Genomic DNA, 16,570 nt, shown 5'->3' with positions numbered 1-16,570 from the left:
ATATTATATTAACAATGATCAGAGCCTAGTAGAAGGTGTAAACTTACTCTTTGAACATCTTGGCACACATTTCCCAAGTTCTCTGCATTAAATTGGAACGAAGAGTCAGAACTCAGAAGGCATGAAACGGTTAATCATGATAAATCTAGTGTCCTATAAGACAAGTTAATGACTTACGAATTTTTCGTTCCATTATAGCTTCTGAATAAGTTTCTGAGAAGAAGAACGAAATTTAGCTTAGAAATGACTAAGAACCTGTACCGCGATAAGAAAAATGAGTGGGAAGAAGGCATAAGGTTAAAGACTCATACAGGGTTTCCTGACAAATAGGCTCAGAGCTCTCACTGAAGTTGTTGTAAGACAGGTCTATCATGCTGCAAATAAGATTTGTCAGTGTTTTTCCAATACTATCAATGTAATGAAGGGAGTTGGAATACTTGTGCTTTCATTGCAGGATGCAAATGCTAGTTATAATACCGGTGGGTAGTAACATTTTTATAGTCCAAATTAAATTAGTTTTCCCAAAATCAATAGGTCTAATGTTTTCAAGCTCTTTTATGTCTCTCATTTACTTCTTGATTGAGAGAGTAGAAAGCCGGAAGGCTTAGTTCATCCTCTATAATCAAATTAAGAAGTTATGAGAAATGACTTTGGAATGCTTACATATCTCATCTTAATCTATCGTTTTCCAGAACTCTATGACGATAAAAATAGGGCATGGAGAGCATGATGTATGGAGGATAACTTAAACCTTTATTCACCTCTATAGCTTCTAAATTTGGAGAATACTCTCTTTTTGTTCAGCCAAATTCCTAGCTTGTAAATACAGAACCAAGTTGACAGGTTCACTAATGCATCTCAACAAAGAAATACAAGTTCCCGGGAGTGCATGAAGAATCAGCAAGCTAGTATTGATAAAAAGAAATTCTTTAAGGGATAGTATGTTATGCTTATGGAATCTTAAGTTCTTGAGAAAAAAAGATAAATTGGCATTCTTATAGGCATGAGTTGATTTATATGCAAAACCATGCTGATCAAAGGTAGCAAACTTACTGTTTCGAATTTCGACTTTTGACCCAATCTGGAATTGGCCCAGTAAGTCTATTTCCTACCAGGTACCTAGCAAAGAAACAACTTCAATTCAACTGGAGATAGCAAATTGAACAACAAAATTACATAAATGAATCAAGGTCAAGAAAGCCTATAAAATGTCAAACACTAAAAGTTTCTCTGATAACAAACATGCTTTGAACCCTCAGCAACTTGCACATCCATGTCTCAAGGGTTTAAATTTTATTCATTTTTATTTTCTGTTAGAGAAAATAACTTAGCATTGTTGAGAGTATAATGTCGACGAATTGGCAAGCTAGTTAAAAACTTAAAATAAGAATTTGAGTGTCACATGTTTCATCCTTATGTTATGTCACTTACAAGAAGTCCAACTTCTTTAGACTCTCAAGATTTGGGATCTGTCCTTCAAACTTGTTCAAACTTAGATCTCTGCAGCAAAGGAAAACCATAATCAAGCCAGAAACAAGGGAAGTATGCAAATGAGGTTTTAATTTCTTGAGATTCTAAGCTAGTAATAATAATATCATGTAAATTTTCAGTATTTGGAGAAAATGATACTTTTAAGTAACATTTTTCGAAAACAAGATTCCAATTCATCCACCAAACCTGGAAGCCTTTCCCTTCTCCTCTTGGGGAGAAATTTACCTGCATACGGTCTTCATAAAAGGCATACAATAAATGCTAACACATAATCCATACACAATTCCAGTGAACCCTTTTTTCTGTCTCCTGAAGTTATAAATTAATAGAATTCGCAAGACAACAATAAAGAAAGGCTCGCATTGATGGCATGCACGATTAAGGAGAACGAAATGTATATTAAGAAAGAAAGAAAGAACAAACATCAGAGTGAAGGTAGATAGCAGACTTACAAAAGTTTTAATTTAGGCATATTAGTTATGTAAGGAGGAATCTTCCCAGATAAATTACAGTTCCTCAATACCCTGCAATCACACATTAGTTTCAGAAAAATAAAATAAAAACACTTCCCATTGACTGGGGAAGCTAGTGGAACTATTAATGCATAAATCCAAACTTCACGTGAACTACATACAATCTAGTTAGGAGTGTCATATTCCCAAGCAGTGGAAATTCTGAAGCACCTCCAGTCAAATCAGTGATTCTCCTGTACAGACATATTATTAAAGTTAAATTCTAACCAAACAGAAGAGAACCAAACAAAGTATGCAGCACAGAGAACAACTCACAATTCGATCATTTGAGTCGAGACAGAAATGACTGGAGCTATAGGTCCTTTAAAACCAGAAGCTTGAATCTCTCTGTTAACCAAGCATAAAGTCTGAAACAACTAATTGCATAAATCTAGATATTGAAAGCTTTTATATGCATCAAATGGTTTGAATATGCTTACAATCTTTGAAGGGTTTTAAAATTCTCAAAGCTAGGAAGTTTTCCTGTGAAGTTGTTACCTCTCAGCCTACTGCATAGGTGCCAAAAATGGGAAGAACTCAGACAAACAGGAAATGCAATATGACCTAGAGGAAACGTATATCTGGAGGAGGCACTTACAGTTCTTTCAAATTAGTGAGTTTATTGAGTTCCTCTGGTAACTGACCTGTGAGATTATTAAAACTAAGAATGCTGCACAAAGCAAAAAAGCAACTAGCTTGTCAAAATATTGCAAAAACACAAATTTCATCTAAAGTCATGAGGATAGTCCGGAAGGCCTTACAGAACCTGTAGATTAACCATGTCACTGAGTTATTTTGGAACAGTTCCATTAAACATGTTACTTTCCAATCTCCTGAAAGTTTTGCACTCCAGCTCAATAAATGTTAAATGAATTAAGGACTACTATCCTTTGTATGAGAAGTGAAAGATAAGAGGACATACATATAAACTAGTGAAGTCATGTTTCCTAAGTACTTTGGAATTGGTCCGGATAGTTGATTCAGCATAAGAGACCTGAAAACCATCATAGTTTAAATTCACGCAACCTTGCTATGTAGTGCCAAAAGTATTAAGTGGTTCAGGTGCAGCGCGCTCACATGTATTCCAGTTTCATAGATGTCCATTCAGGGGGAATTGTACCACTCAAATAGTTGCATGAGAGATCACTGTAGGTCAAACATTGAAAATGTATTTTTATCATAGTGATTTTTTATCTTAAAAAAGAAAAAATAAAGTTCCTACTGGTTTTGAACTCATAGATTCAAGTGAGTTAACAGTACATTTTGGTGAGATTTGGTAACTTCACCAGGGATGGAGGAAGAACACCATTAAGATCTTGTCCTTTGAGTAATCTGTAACATTATAAGAAACACTATCAAAAGTCAAAACTATAAAACAGATATTTGGGTGTGTTCTGAGGAAAATATTGTCTGAAAAATGTTCATTAATTTCTTTATGTTCTGTTGGTCAATTTTTTCAAAAACATTCGAAAATAAGTTCCTTGAAAATGAGACTTTCATAGTGGAAATAGGGAAAACAAACGAGTTTCACAAATGACATTCTACATGTACTCCTCATCTTCACCCCACCTCCACACTCCAACCCCATCCTGTCTCTCATAATATTTGTCTAGATTATATACAATTGCTTTTAAGATAATATTTTTTACTTAGTTATCCAACACAAGAAAATAACTTAAAACAAAATCTTTATTTTCCTAGAAAACCCAACAGACCAAACACACCCTAAATAACAATGCATTTTGTATAAGCAAAAAAATCCTGACCAACTATTTGAGGACTTCCTTAGTAATTTTCCCACAGGGTGCAAATAGTTAAATGAAAATTCTATCTCAAGAATGTAATACTAATGCCTACTATAGTATTGAAAGTTGGCTATTTGATTCTGTGAAGCCCAATAAATAGATTTATAATGTTTAGATAAATAAAAAAGTGTTTTTAAGTATTTATTTTTATATCAAAATAACAAAAATAAGTCAAATGTCTTAAGTTGAAAATCCTATATGACTTTAGATTTATAAGTCAAAAGCCATCAGACCATCCCAGCATGCTTTAAGGCAGTGTTCGTTTGGAAGTACCGTTTGGGAATTTGAAAAAAAAATTCATGATTTTTAATAAAATTTTGCGTGAAAGATATCCGAAATTGAAAGATACATAAAGGAAATAAAAATAAATTTGGTCCAAAAAAATATAATCAATCAAATCCAAAATTGAGTCATGCAACAACAGCACGAGGAGACTCTCTTCTTCAAGTCTCAACTTCTTTAAAAGTTGGAAAAAGTACTATATAAAAGAACAAATTAACTTTATTTAAACTTCATTTTACTCTATTGCCTCATTCACAAACTTTAACTAAAAAAACAAGAGAAATTGGAGGTAAATCAAATTATAAAGATATAAAAAGAGGCAGAGGAAGAAGACTTACATGCTTTGTACATGACAGGAACCATTAGGGGTATTGCAATTGCAGGTTACATTGCTCACATACACTGACAAATCATCCGTTCCTGGTGTAGTCCAGCTAGTGCTCTCATCACAGGGATTCACATCAAAATCCCAATCACTTTTCCCTAACTGCTCCCCTATTTCTCTCAGAGCATTCTCTGCAAAATCGTAAAATTAGTCGGATATCACACTACAGTTTTACAACAAAATATTCAAACTCCAATTTATATGCTTATGAGAGACAAACATTACTTTCTTCTTCAGGTAGAAGGCCGCGACCATTTTGTGCTTCGCAAATAATTAGGAGTAAGCTGAAGGTGATGAGCAGAAATGAAGAATTGCAGGATGACATCATCTTCTCTAAAATGCAAAAAAAAAAAAAGTTGAAGTGAATATACATAATGAAGATTTATCGAATATATATATCTAGGAATGAATGAGATACATATAATATAATATAATATTATTAGAGAGTTTCTGAGAATGTGTGTGTGAGAGACATGTTGAAAAGGACATCAAATAATATTGGCCAAACACATACATAGCCCCTCAAACTTGGCCCTATTTTTCATTTTGGCACTCCAACTTAGCCTTGTTTCATTTTAATTCTTGAACTCCATTTTTTATGTTCCATTTTAACACGAAATACTATTTTTATGATTTCTTTATTTTATATATATTCTTCAAATGCAACTTCTTATTTTAAATCGACACGTGTCAGTTAATTTTAGTTAAAAAAATTAAAAATTAACAAAAAATAATTATTTTTAAAAAATAATAATTTCTTTTTAAGAGTGTTATGTATTTTTGTGTGAAAAATAACCGACGAAATTGTGTTGGTTTTCTTTCTTAAAAATCACCCACAACCTAATAAAGTCAATCGAGTTTAACATTTTTTAGTAGTGTTATTAGCAATGAACAAGTGTGTTTTTTTACTCGTATTGAAGATGAGTTTTTTTATTCGTATTGATTTATATTAAAAATTAAAAGTGAGTATTTGCATTAAATTTAGATAGCCTAGATGATAAGAAAAAATAAATAAGTAGTGTTATTTAATTTAATTGAATGTTTAAGAAAGAAAATCAAAGAACTTTCGTCAATTTATTTTCATGCAAAAATACAGAGAAATCTCAAAAAATAATATTATTGTTTGAAATTTTTTATGTTCGTTCGCGAATGTTTAATTTTTTAATGAAAATTAACAGGCACACGTCTATTTTTTTAAAATTTTTGTTAATTTTTAATATTTTAAACTAAAATTAACTGACACGTGTCGATTTAAAATAAGAAGTTGCATTTGAAGAATATATATAAAATAAAGAAATCATAAAAATAGTATTTCGTGTTAAAATGGAACAGAAAAAATAGAGTTCAAGGGTTAAAATGGAACAAGGCTAAGTTGGAGTGCCAAAATGAAAAATGGAGCCAAGTTTAAGGGGTTGTGTATGTGTTTGGCCAATAATATTACTGCAACCTGAAAGAAGGAATGACACATGCATGTCATAGTAAGTACTACACAAGTTTGTTTTGCTCTGCGCTGTGATTTCCCCTGCCGTTGGATCATCCAATTAAAGATTATGAATCAATACTTCAGTAAGCAGGGAGTAGCCTACATAGATGTGGCCGGGTTAAATGGTTGGAACCTTAATCGCAAATTCAAAGAATTTAAATTTTAAATTCACCCTTGTAATACGTCTTTTTTTTTTTAATTCTATGATTATCATTTATATAAACTCAATTTTACTCATTGTTTCTTTTAGTTTTCATATTTTTTCAATCTAGGTTATGGAAAGGAAGATTTCGCGATTTAAAAAAAAAAAAAAAAGGTTTTGTGTGGTATCTACATAGTGCAAAATGATGATGTGGCAATGATATGTCATTTCCGACATTGTAAATTTAACTTTCTGATCATTTGTATTTTTGGAACTGCTAACACATATATAGTTTAGTATATAACTTTATTATAACAAAATTTAATCATGTGTCTTAAGTATTACGAATAGGTAGTTTAGTGACTTTATTTTTCGACTAAAAATGAATTGCTAACTTTAATGTTACTGAAAGTTAATTGAGTAATAACCTGTGAAAATTACCCTATTTTTTTGTCGCAAAGTGAAGCCAGATAAACTGGTCATTGAAAAATAAATCACATTTGGTTATAGGGTATTTGTGACTCTAGAAAAGTGAGTACACCAAAATATGTTGTGAGTTCAATTAACTAGAAAAGTCAGACAAGAGTTGCTTTATGTCAGAAAAACTATTTACAAGAATAAAAAAAAAGTTAGAAGAAAATTTAAATAAAATTAACTAGTATTATCACACTTAAGATATGAACCCTATTAGTTTAAAGATCATAAAATAGACATCAGTTGACTTGAGGCTTGACTTACTATATTCTGGGCCCCAATTAGTAATATCATTGGAAAATCATTAGTCCTTGTCCTTGAAACTTATCATTTTAAATAGAAAATAATAATAATAGTGCAAAATAATAAAATATTACTACAAAAAACTACTCCCTTCATTACACTCGTGTTTTTAGTTTGAGTACATTCCTTTTTAAAAAAAAAAAAAAAACTATTCACTCCTAATAAGAAAAATGTGTTTTTATTAACTTGCCATTAATTAAATATCTTAATTTTTTTTTAGCTATTTTAATAATTATTTGATTAGATATAACTCCACTTTTTTGTCTTTACCTCACTCATAAAAGATAAAAAAAAATCATTTGTATATCTCATAGGTGGTGTATACATGTACATCATTCGCCAAATGACCTATTGGAATTGAATTTGACATGCTAATTTGCTGAATAAGATGAGTAGACTATTGCCTCATTCGAATACCTTATTTAGAGTTGACAAAATTATCCCTAAAATTATAATACGTCCAACCAGTTTAAGCACGGCTTACGATGACTACTATTTGCAAAGAATAAATCTCAATTTGTGTGAACAATATAAGAGGCAATAGCATCAATATGATGCTATATATAAGAGTAGTAATGATCGATCGAATTTCTCTTAGCTTCTTTCTATAAATCCCATTGGAACGTGGTTAATGAATCTAATCTAACTCGACTTGATTTATTTTTTTGTTTCGACCTTCAACATGGTTTCTTTTAATTTCAAATTTCTTACCTTTTATTCAAGTGTAACAATATTTCTATGTTGAACTCGTATTTCTTAATTCATGTGTTTAACGGATTCGGCTCCTGTCCAGTGCCTTTTCCATCCAGTTGGTCTAGTCCCCCTTTAATCTGTTGTCATTTGTCACATAATGATCTAAGGGTCAATAATTATTTAACCAAAACAACCTCTTAAACCATGTTTAAGCTACGGTATCTTTTTGGCTTACCGCTGAATTCTCAAGATAGAAAAGAAATCTGAGAGGGTCGCTTATTTGACTGTCAAAAGTGGTTTATTTTGGTGCATTTTATGCTTGTATTACTTGGGCCTTAAAAAGTGATAAGAGTGAAAGTAAATGGGCAGAAGCTATTTGCACTTAGTAGGTGAGAAACAATAATTTCATGTTCTTGGTTAACTGAGAAAAACTAAGTTACTATATAGGTTTTCATCTCGTATTAACGAACACCTATTTAATAATCGAAGAAATCTCTTACTCTCTCTTAACCGTCTGATAGCGAGAAACAAGAACAGTAATACTATTTAGCTGTAGAAATTTCTTGTGGCCATTGTAATGCACTTCAATTTTGTTAAGAAGTTGAATGTATAAAGAAATCTGGGAAGAGTTATTATATAATATGAAAATAATGGAGTTTTTAGTTTGAAAGAAATTGGGCTTGTGATGAAAATTAATTGATTTTTGAAAAGAACGTGAAAAAAAAAAGTTGAAAAAAAGAAATCAGAGCAATGATGGATCAAAAAGATCCTCTCCTATATACATGTCGTTAATATGGAACAAAAAGAAATTAAAAAAGATATTGTAGCTTAACCATGGTTTAAGAGGTTGTTTTGGTTAAATAATTATTGACCCTTAGATCATTATGTGACAAATGGCACCAAATTAAAGGGGGACTGGATCAACTGGATGAAAAAGACACTAGACAGGAGTCAAATCCGTGTTTAACCCATAAACTCAACTCCTTGAGGTATTATTATAAATACATTATCAAGAAAAGAATAACTAAATATTTTTTCAAGATAATTATCCAAAATAATAAAGGAGACAAGCGACAAAGATATTTGTTATCCTTTTGCTAGCCGTCTACTTTGAAATATTTATTTTCGATAGAAACAGTCTGTATATAGTACCTTAGCATTGAAAAGTCTAGTGGAATTTGGATCCAATGGAACATAATAACATGTGTAGACATTGGAAATAATTTTTTTTTCTTTCAAGCGGACGTACAAGAAGACCAAAATTGAACATGACATAATTAAATGGGATGACTTTTGTTCAATTTATGAAAAATTACGTAAATATACTTATTTTATTATATTTTTTATAATTTTTTATTATTTGGAAAAATTGCAAAAATTGTTAGTCTTTCATATTTTCGGATACATTATTTACGCGATATATCGGTTGGACACATCACTTTACATAATGTATCGGGACGTACGCGATGTATCTAAAATCGAGACATGATATATGAAGACTTTTTGTGATATATCCAGATTCCACCAAATTTAAGAAATTTTTATAATTTAAAAAAAGATAGTAATATGATATAATTAGCTCTAAACATTTAATACACGTGGTTTGATAAAATTTCTAATTTAATTTCCTTTCCTACACTTTGCTTCCATAAATTATGCCATGAGGCCGCTCTTATTTCCACGATAGAATAAATAGAATTCCTCAATTCTTAATTTATTTGAATTCGATCCTAGTAATTAAATTACATTTTATTGTATCTCCCTTTTTCCATACCTAGCGTTTTTAACAATGTCCATTATATTTCATAGCTTCTCTTCGGGTTATATTTGGTACCAAAAGAAAGGCTGCTAGAGAATATTTTTACATCAAACATAAGAAATTTACGCTTGACTTGAAAAGCAAAATAAAATAATAAATAAAATGTGAATATTTTATATACTGACAAGTCTTTAATCGGGGGAAATTATTAGTATTATTATTATTATTTTAAAAAGGCCCTAGCATTGGAAGTCTAGTGGAATTTGGATCCACTGGATATTATAACTAGATAACGTTCGGGCCCAATAATATAAATGATATGTTTTGGGGCTAATAACCGAGTTTTCGAAGCGATTGTTTGCGTGAATAAAGGAATAAGTTTTTTTATCACAAATCTATACTTTCTTTGACACTATTTAAGGCATAATAAGACTACCTACATACAACATTTTTGAAATATTTTATGTTGTCAATTATCATGATTTATAGTATTTTTACGATAGATTCACTTCAAGAATCAGTGGAATTTTTTGTATTTTTTTCAAAACATATTTTATGTTGTCAATTATCATGATTTATAGTATTTTTACGCAATTTTTAAATATAAAAAAAACTAAAAAAAAAAGACAAATAAATTAAAATGGACCCAATATATGTTATTTTTGTTGTCTCAATTTATGTGACACAAATGAAATATGAAGAGTCATCCAAATTTTCATTTTTTTTAAAAATGTTTTAAGTTATTAATTATTGTGATTTATAATATTTTTATGTAACTTTCAAATAACGTACATTACTGGTCACTTTGTCCTAATTTATGTGATATGGATAAAATTACAAAATTAACCCTTTTAAAATGTCTTTCCGATATTTTAAGTTGTTAATTATTATTATTTATAATACTTTTTTGGTAGTTTTAAAATGATATGTGTTATTTTTTCTGCCCCAATATATGTGAGCCTGATAGAATTTTGAGAGTCAACCTATTTTATTATATATCTTTTAAATATTTGAAGTCATTTGTAAATGATTTATCTTTTTAAGTCATTTCTAAATAGATCAGTCATTTTATTTTTTTGTGTTTTTTTAATAAATATTTTAAGTTGTCAATTATCACGATTTATTGTATTTTATACATAATTTTTAATGATAGATTAATTTGAAGAATCAATCGAATTTTTTTATATGTATTTATTTTTGAAATATTTTATATTGTCAATTATCATGATTTATAATATTTTTATGATAGATTAACTTCAAGAATCAGTGGAATTTTTTGTATCTTTTTCAAAACATATTTTATGTTGTCAATTATCATGATTTATGACAAATAAATTAAAATGGATCCAATATATGTTATTTTTGTTGTCTGAATTTATGTGACACAAATGAAATTTGGAGAGTCATCCAAATTTTCAAATTTTTTTTAAAAATGTTTTAAGTTATTAATTATTGTGATTTATAATATTTTTATGTAACTTTCAAATAACCTACATTACTGGTCACTTTGTTCTAATTTATGTGATATGGATAAAATTACAAAATTAACCATTTTAAAATGTCTTTCAGGTATTTTAAGTTGTTAATTATTATTATTTATAATACTTTTTTGGTAATTTTAAAATGATATATTATATTTTTTCTGTCCCGATATATGTGACCTTGATAGAATTCTGAGAGTCAACCTATTTTATTATATATTTTTAAAATATTTTAAGTAATTTGTAAATGCTTTATTAAGATACTTTTTAAGTCATTTGTAAATAGTAGAATGTCCCATCATAAACTCCCTTTTATTATATAGTAGAATAGAGAATAATATGAGAAAAATCTAGTAATTCCACATGTCAAATTAATGGGTAGCCTCAACTCCCACTTATATAATAAGAGAAAATACGTGAACATTAATTGGAATAATCTATTGTGTTTTGAAGTGGACAAGAAAAATAAAATTATTGCTAAAACAAAGTTAAAATAGAAAACAAGAGTAATCTTTCTTTTCATTTTATTTTCTTTTCCCCCTTCCCCACTTCATGTCTTATCCTACCTAAAATGCACGTACCCAAAAATAGCCACCTCTTTTGTATTTATCATTCTTGCTAGTTGCTGGAAATTTGCGTTGCACGTTTTTCTTAAATAATAATGTATTCATCACATATTTCATACAATCAACAAATTTTAAAAGTTTAGAAATTGATATTGTGCAACATAAAAAAAAAAATTGTAAAGAAATAAAAAATTCTTAACAAATAAATATAGTGAATCATCGAATTTATCACGTATAATTATAGTTATATTTTATTCCAGGATTATGATTTGTGATGCCATCAAAGTTGAAAGAGAGAAAAAAAATAACAAACAAAAATATAATTGAATGTGATAATACACAGGTGAAGAAGGAATCAAATAAAATAAGACTTTGAAATCAATAATTAAATCCTATCACTCCATTTCTTATGGTCTATTTGATAGTGTCCAGTGCTTAATTTATAGTTTGCGAGACCAATTTTTTTTCTTCATTCAATATGAGGAAATGAAATGATAAATAGTTTTCAAATTTAATTTGTAGAAATGAAGAGTCTTGAAACCGTGATCTTTCATGTTTCATCTTTCTTATTTTATTGCATTTAAAGTTGATTTAATTTTTGACTTAGCACCTTTTCACTTAGTATTTAGTATTAAATATTTAATTAATTATATATTTAATTTAGTATAGATTAAAATAATAATTTTACTTGTGCACTTTGAAAATTTTCACTTTTAATAATATTAATTTCTAGACACTCGTATGTGTCCAACCAGTGCAAATAGTATCTACAATATATTTAAAATATAGTGAAAATATCACATCTTTGTTAGCTTCAAAGATCTCTAAACACATAGACTCGATACAAATAGAAAAATTAATATTTCAAAAAGATTGTGAATTCAAAAGCACAAAGTAGGCCATTTAAGAAAACGAATAGTCATATTTACCAGCCAATCAACAAAATATAAAGGAATAACTGTAAAGCTCCGCATTATTTTTTTATAATTCTCATGATATCTTTAAAAATAAAGGTAGTGAATACAATGTCCGTGAATTTCTTTTATTTATACATAAACCAGATTCATGAGCTAATACACACGAAAAATCAAAAAAATCGATTAATTCCTAAAAGTTGACTCGTAAATACGAAAATATACCAAAAAAAGTGGGACTATATGCAATGCTTCCCCAACTCATTATTTTAAAATAGTTTTGTTACTTGATATGATTTTTAAATAATGTGTACGCTTTAAGGAGAATCTATGAAGGTTTAAGGGGTGTCACAAGACGCGGCTTTATCGAAGACATTTGATATATATATATATAGTGATAATATTTTGTGTAAATGGTGTGTAGCTCGGATGGTTAAGTTTATCACATGCATATTTCTTTCTTCTTTTGCCTTCTATTTTTTCTTTCTTTTATATATATATATATATATATATATATATATATATATATATATATATATATAACACTATTATTTCTAATGAGATATTTTCAAAATAAAAAAATTATTGAGAAAAAGTTAAAGTACTTTTTTATTTTACTTTTTGGAAAAGATATAAAAGTTTACGTGAATCATTATATATATTAAAAGGTGACACCGCTTGCAAAAAAGTGTTGCGTACGCCATTGCTTTTATATAATTATGTATATAATTATTCAAAAATTGTCTCAAAATTTTTTTTGTTTCACTCAAATATTTTGTTAAATTAGTATTAGTTAGTCAGTAGATTATATTTTCGAATTAATTCATTTATAATGATTTTATTTCGTTGAGATTAAGAAGCTTGTTAATTAATCTTATTTGAATTCTAGCCGAATTTAGTACATTTGGTTACGTTCTTAATTAGAATTGGCCATAAATGAAACTGATATGGCTATATCTTAATTTCAAATCTAACCCCTTCTATTATAAAAAAAAAAATGTAACTATTTTGTTACCTCACTTTAGACTCAACTTTCAGACAAAATTTGGGCCAACTCCAGCAGACCCAATTCATTAAGAAAAGGTAGTATGGATCCAAAAGACAGTTTCATATGATGGCCCAAAACCCACGTCATTCATTTTTCATAGTTTTCTAGTTTTGTTAGCTTTATGAGATAGAAGTCTGAAATTAGAGGTTTATTTTTTCGGAGAGTTGCCAAGGAGCTTGGAGGCGGTTTTGGAAGTAGATATAGCCGATTCTTTTCCCAATCAGTTTGACAATTAGAGAGTATTACCAGGGGGAGTATAGTCTATGTTTGTTGTTTGATGATATAGGAGTGAAGTTTGGATGGTTTTGGGGGTTTTCTTGCTCGTCTTGGAAGTTGATATTGTCTAGGCCTTGTGTAACATAGTTTATATCGTTTTCATTTATGGATGCCTTAAGAGTTTCCAGAAAACTTATTTTATGATTCAGCTGTAGACGTACTTTCTTCTTCCTTCTGTTTCTTCGTGCTCCAACAACGTATCTTGAGGAACTTTTGGCATCACTACCTCGTGGCAAGCTTATTGAGTATCCACCACATCCCAAAATCCATTTCTTGATCACTCATTTCCTGTTTAAGTTTTTTATATTGCAACTATTGTTCCTCGACGATTTATTGAATAATTTATATGTAACCTCAAAATCAACTTGTAGGAATGGGGAATTTGGTATATCATGCCTGGTGGTTACTTTCACCAACTCATTGATGCAATTGCTCACTGTCACAGCAATACCACCGAGATCTGAAGGTTTGCAATTGCTGATTGGAAAATCTGTTGTGAAGACTATCTATCTTAATCTTTAACTATTGTTCCTTGTTCCCCAGCCTGAAAATTTGCTTCTTGATTTCTAAGGGAACTTAAAAGTAAGACTTTGGGTATTTATTCAAATCTCTAACAGGGAGTCAGGGTCACTGACTATTCCACTTGTGGGACTCCAAATTATGTTGCACATGAGAGAGGTGTGATGCAATGTAGTTTGAATTATTCAGCTACTTCTTAATAGTACCTGTCATTCTTCATTTGATTGACCTGCTATCCCCCCAAAACTATTATTTATACTTTAGATTGCGAGCAAAGAGGCAAATATATATTTTTATGTTTGTAGTCCTGGTTTAGTAATTAGTTATATTATTTTTCCATTCTGATGTCCACATTAATTAGCATCATCTGATTTGTTATGTCTGCAAAGCTTGAATCAGAAAGAGGCAGGGGGGTGGTCATCAAAATTGAAAACATGATTTTTTTTAAGTTTGATTGCTCAACATGGATTAAAATCCTTTCAAATTTCCTGGAGCATGTCTTAAACATGTCTTCTGCTTGTTCCTTTATTTTATTATAAGTGAACAAAACTCATCTCCTTTTTCTTGATTAATTTCTGAAACTACTCACAAATCATCAAGATTGAAGGGATAAAACGAGACCCGGAACTTTATTGTTAAAGGTTTGAACGGCCTGGGCGGAAAGGGCGGGCGGGACAGGCGAGCCTTAGGGGTTGGGTGGGGAAATTTTGAGGCTCCGTACCTCAGGGCAAGCGGGACAGGGTGCCTCGAGGCACGATGCCAGGGTGGGGAAATTTTGCAGCTATGTGCCTCAGGGAGGGGGGGAACCTCGTGGCACGCACGGCGTGTGGCTCAGGTCGGGGGGGTGAGCCTCGAGGAATGCACGGCGCTTTCCTTGGGTCAGAGGGGGATGTTTTATTGGAAAAATATTATTTTGACTGGTTTAAGAGTCGCCACTTAATTTTTAAGAAAAATCAAGAAAACTATTGTTTTCAAAAGACTAAAACAGGAATCTAATGAAAACTTAAAAAAAGGTTCGAGGTTCTTATTAATATTCTAGGAAGGTTTTTAAAGCACCTAGAATATCCGCTAATGCGGTTATCCGACAATTAATTTATTTGGCTAAAATAATTTTAACCTAGCTTAACTTTGCAAAAATTGAATTAGTTTATAGTTAGAACTATTTTTAAAAGGGAAAAAGGGGAAATATTGAAATATTATCTAAGTGAAATATTTTGTGAATTTATTTATTTATTTTCTTTACGTTAAGTAGAGATGAACAATTTAGTTTAAGTAATTAAATAAAAAAAATGGGTGTCTTTTGGGGACTTGAATTCTTTAAAAACCTTAAGATTAATAGCAAATAATAACGAGTAAAAAAATATAATAAAAAACAAAGAGAGAAAGGAACTTGGGCCCAAATTCGGTTTTCCTGTCCGCCTGGGCCGGCACTTGGGCCCATTTTCATTTTTAGGCCTAAAGGCNTTGAAAATTAAGAAACTCAGAAATTAATTATTATCGGGGATGGTCAAAATTGGGTGTCAACAGGGGAGTAGGGGCATCCTCGGGTCAGGCGTCCTCAGGTTAGTACTCCTTGAGTCAGGCATCCTCGGGTCAAGCGTCCTCGGGTCAGGCATCCTCGGGTTAGGCGTCCTCAGGCCAGGCGTCCTCGGGTCAAGCATTTTCGGGGAGTAGACCTCCTCGGGTCAGGCGTTCTCGGGGAGTAGACCTTCTCGGGTCAAGTTAGGCATCCTCGGGTCAGGCGTTCTCGGGTCAGGCATCCTCGGGTTAGGCATCCTCAGGTCAGGGGTTCTCGGATCAGGCGTTCTCGGGTCAGCCATCCTCGGGTCAGGGATCCTCGGGTCAGGCGTTCTCGGGTCAGGCATCCTCGGGTCAGGCATCCTCAGGTCAAGCGTCCTCGGGTTATGCATCCTCATGTCAGGTGTCCGAGGGTCAGGCATCCTCGGGTCATGCATCCTCGAGTCAGGGATCCTCGGGTCAGGCGTTCTCAGGTCAGGCGTCCTCGGGTCAGTCGTTCTCGGGTCAGGCATCCTCGGGTCAGGGTCAGGTATCCTCGGGTCAAGCATCCTCAGGTTAGGCGTCCTCAGGCCAGGCGTCCTCGGGTTAAGGCCTCCTCGAGTCAGGTGTTCTCGGGGAGTAGACCTCCTCGGGTCAGGTCAGGCATCCTCGGATCAGGTCAGGCATCCTCGGGTCAGGCGTTCTTGGGTCAGGCATCCTGGGGTTAGTCATCCTCGGGTCAGGCGTTCTCGGATCAAGCATCCTCTGATCAGGCGTTCTCGGGTCAGGCATCCTCTGATCAGGCGTTCTCGGGTCAGGCATCCTCAGGTCAAGCGTCTTCGGGTCAGGCATCATCGGGTCATGCATCCTCATGTCAGGCGTCTTCGGGTCAGGCATCTTCGGGTCAGGCATTCTCGGGTCAGGCGTTCTCGGGTCAGGC

The 16,570-nt window shown here is 31.8% G+C and overlaps 1 protein-coding gene across 1 annotated transcript in view; it reads right to left on the bottom strand.

Annotated features, from left to right (window-relative positions):
* Positions 1-16,199, bottom strand: part of LOC125847259 (probable LRR receptor-like serine/threonine-protein kinase At1g07650) — a 34,239-nt gene extending 18,040 nt beyond the window's left edge. The window contains 17 exon segments of the mRNA XM_049526918.1: positions 48-82; positions 178-213; positions 312-374; positions 1,054-1,119; positions 1,432-1,500; positions 1,944-2,015; positions 2,126-2,197; positions 2,280-2,351; positions 2,444-2,512; positions 2,602-2,673; positions 2,765-2,836; positions 2,926-2,997; positions 3,081-3,149; positions 3,264-3,335; positions 4,429-4,606; positions 4,701-4,808; positions 15,842-16,199. Of these exon segments, the coding sequence (XP_049382875.1) occupies positions 48-82; positions 178-213; positions 312-374; positions 1,054-1,119; positions 1,432-1,500; positions 1,944-2,015; positions 2,126-2,197; positions 2,280-2,351; positions 2,444-2,512; positions 2,602-2,673; positions 2,765-2,836; positions 2,926-2,997; positions 3,081-3,149; positions 3,264-3,335; positions 4,429-4,606; positions 4,701-4,808; positions 15,842-16,199 (1,555 nt within the window).
* Between the last annotated feature and the right edge of the window lie 371 nt (positions 16,200-16,570).

Source organism: Solanum stenotomum, chromosome 12 (genome assembly GCF_019186545.1).
Source record: "Solanum stenotomum isolate F172 chromosome 12, ASM1918654v1, whole genome shotgun sequence".
Classification (NCBI taxonomy): domain Eukaryota; kingdom Viridiplantae; phylum Streptophyta; class Magnoliopsida; order Solanales; family Solanaceae; genus Solanum; species Solanum stenotomum.
The sequence above is the reverse complement of the archived record's forward strand: the minus strand, read 5'-3'. Positions and strand labels throughout refer to the sequence as shown.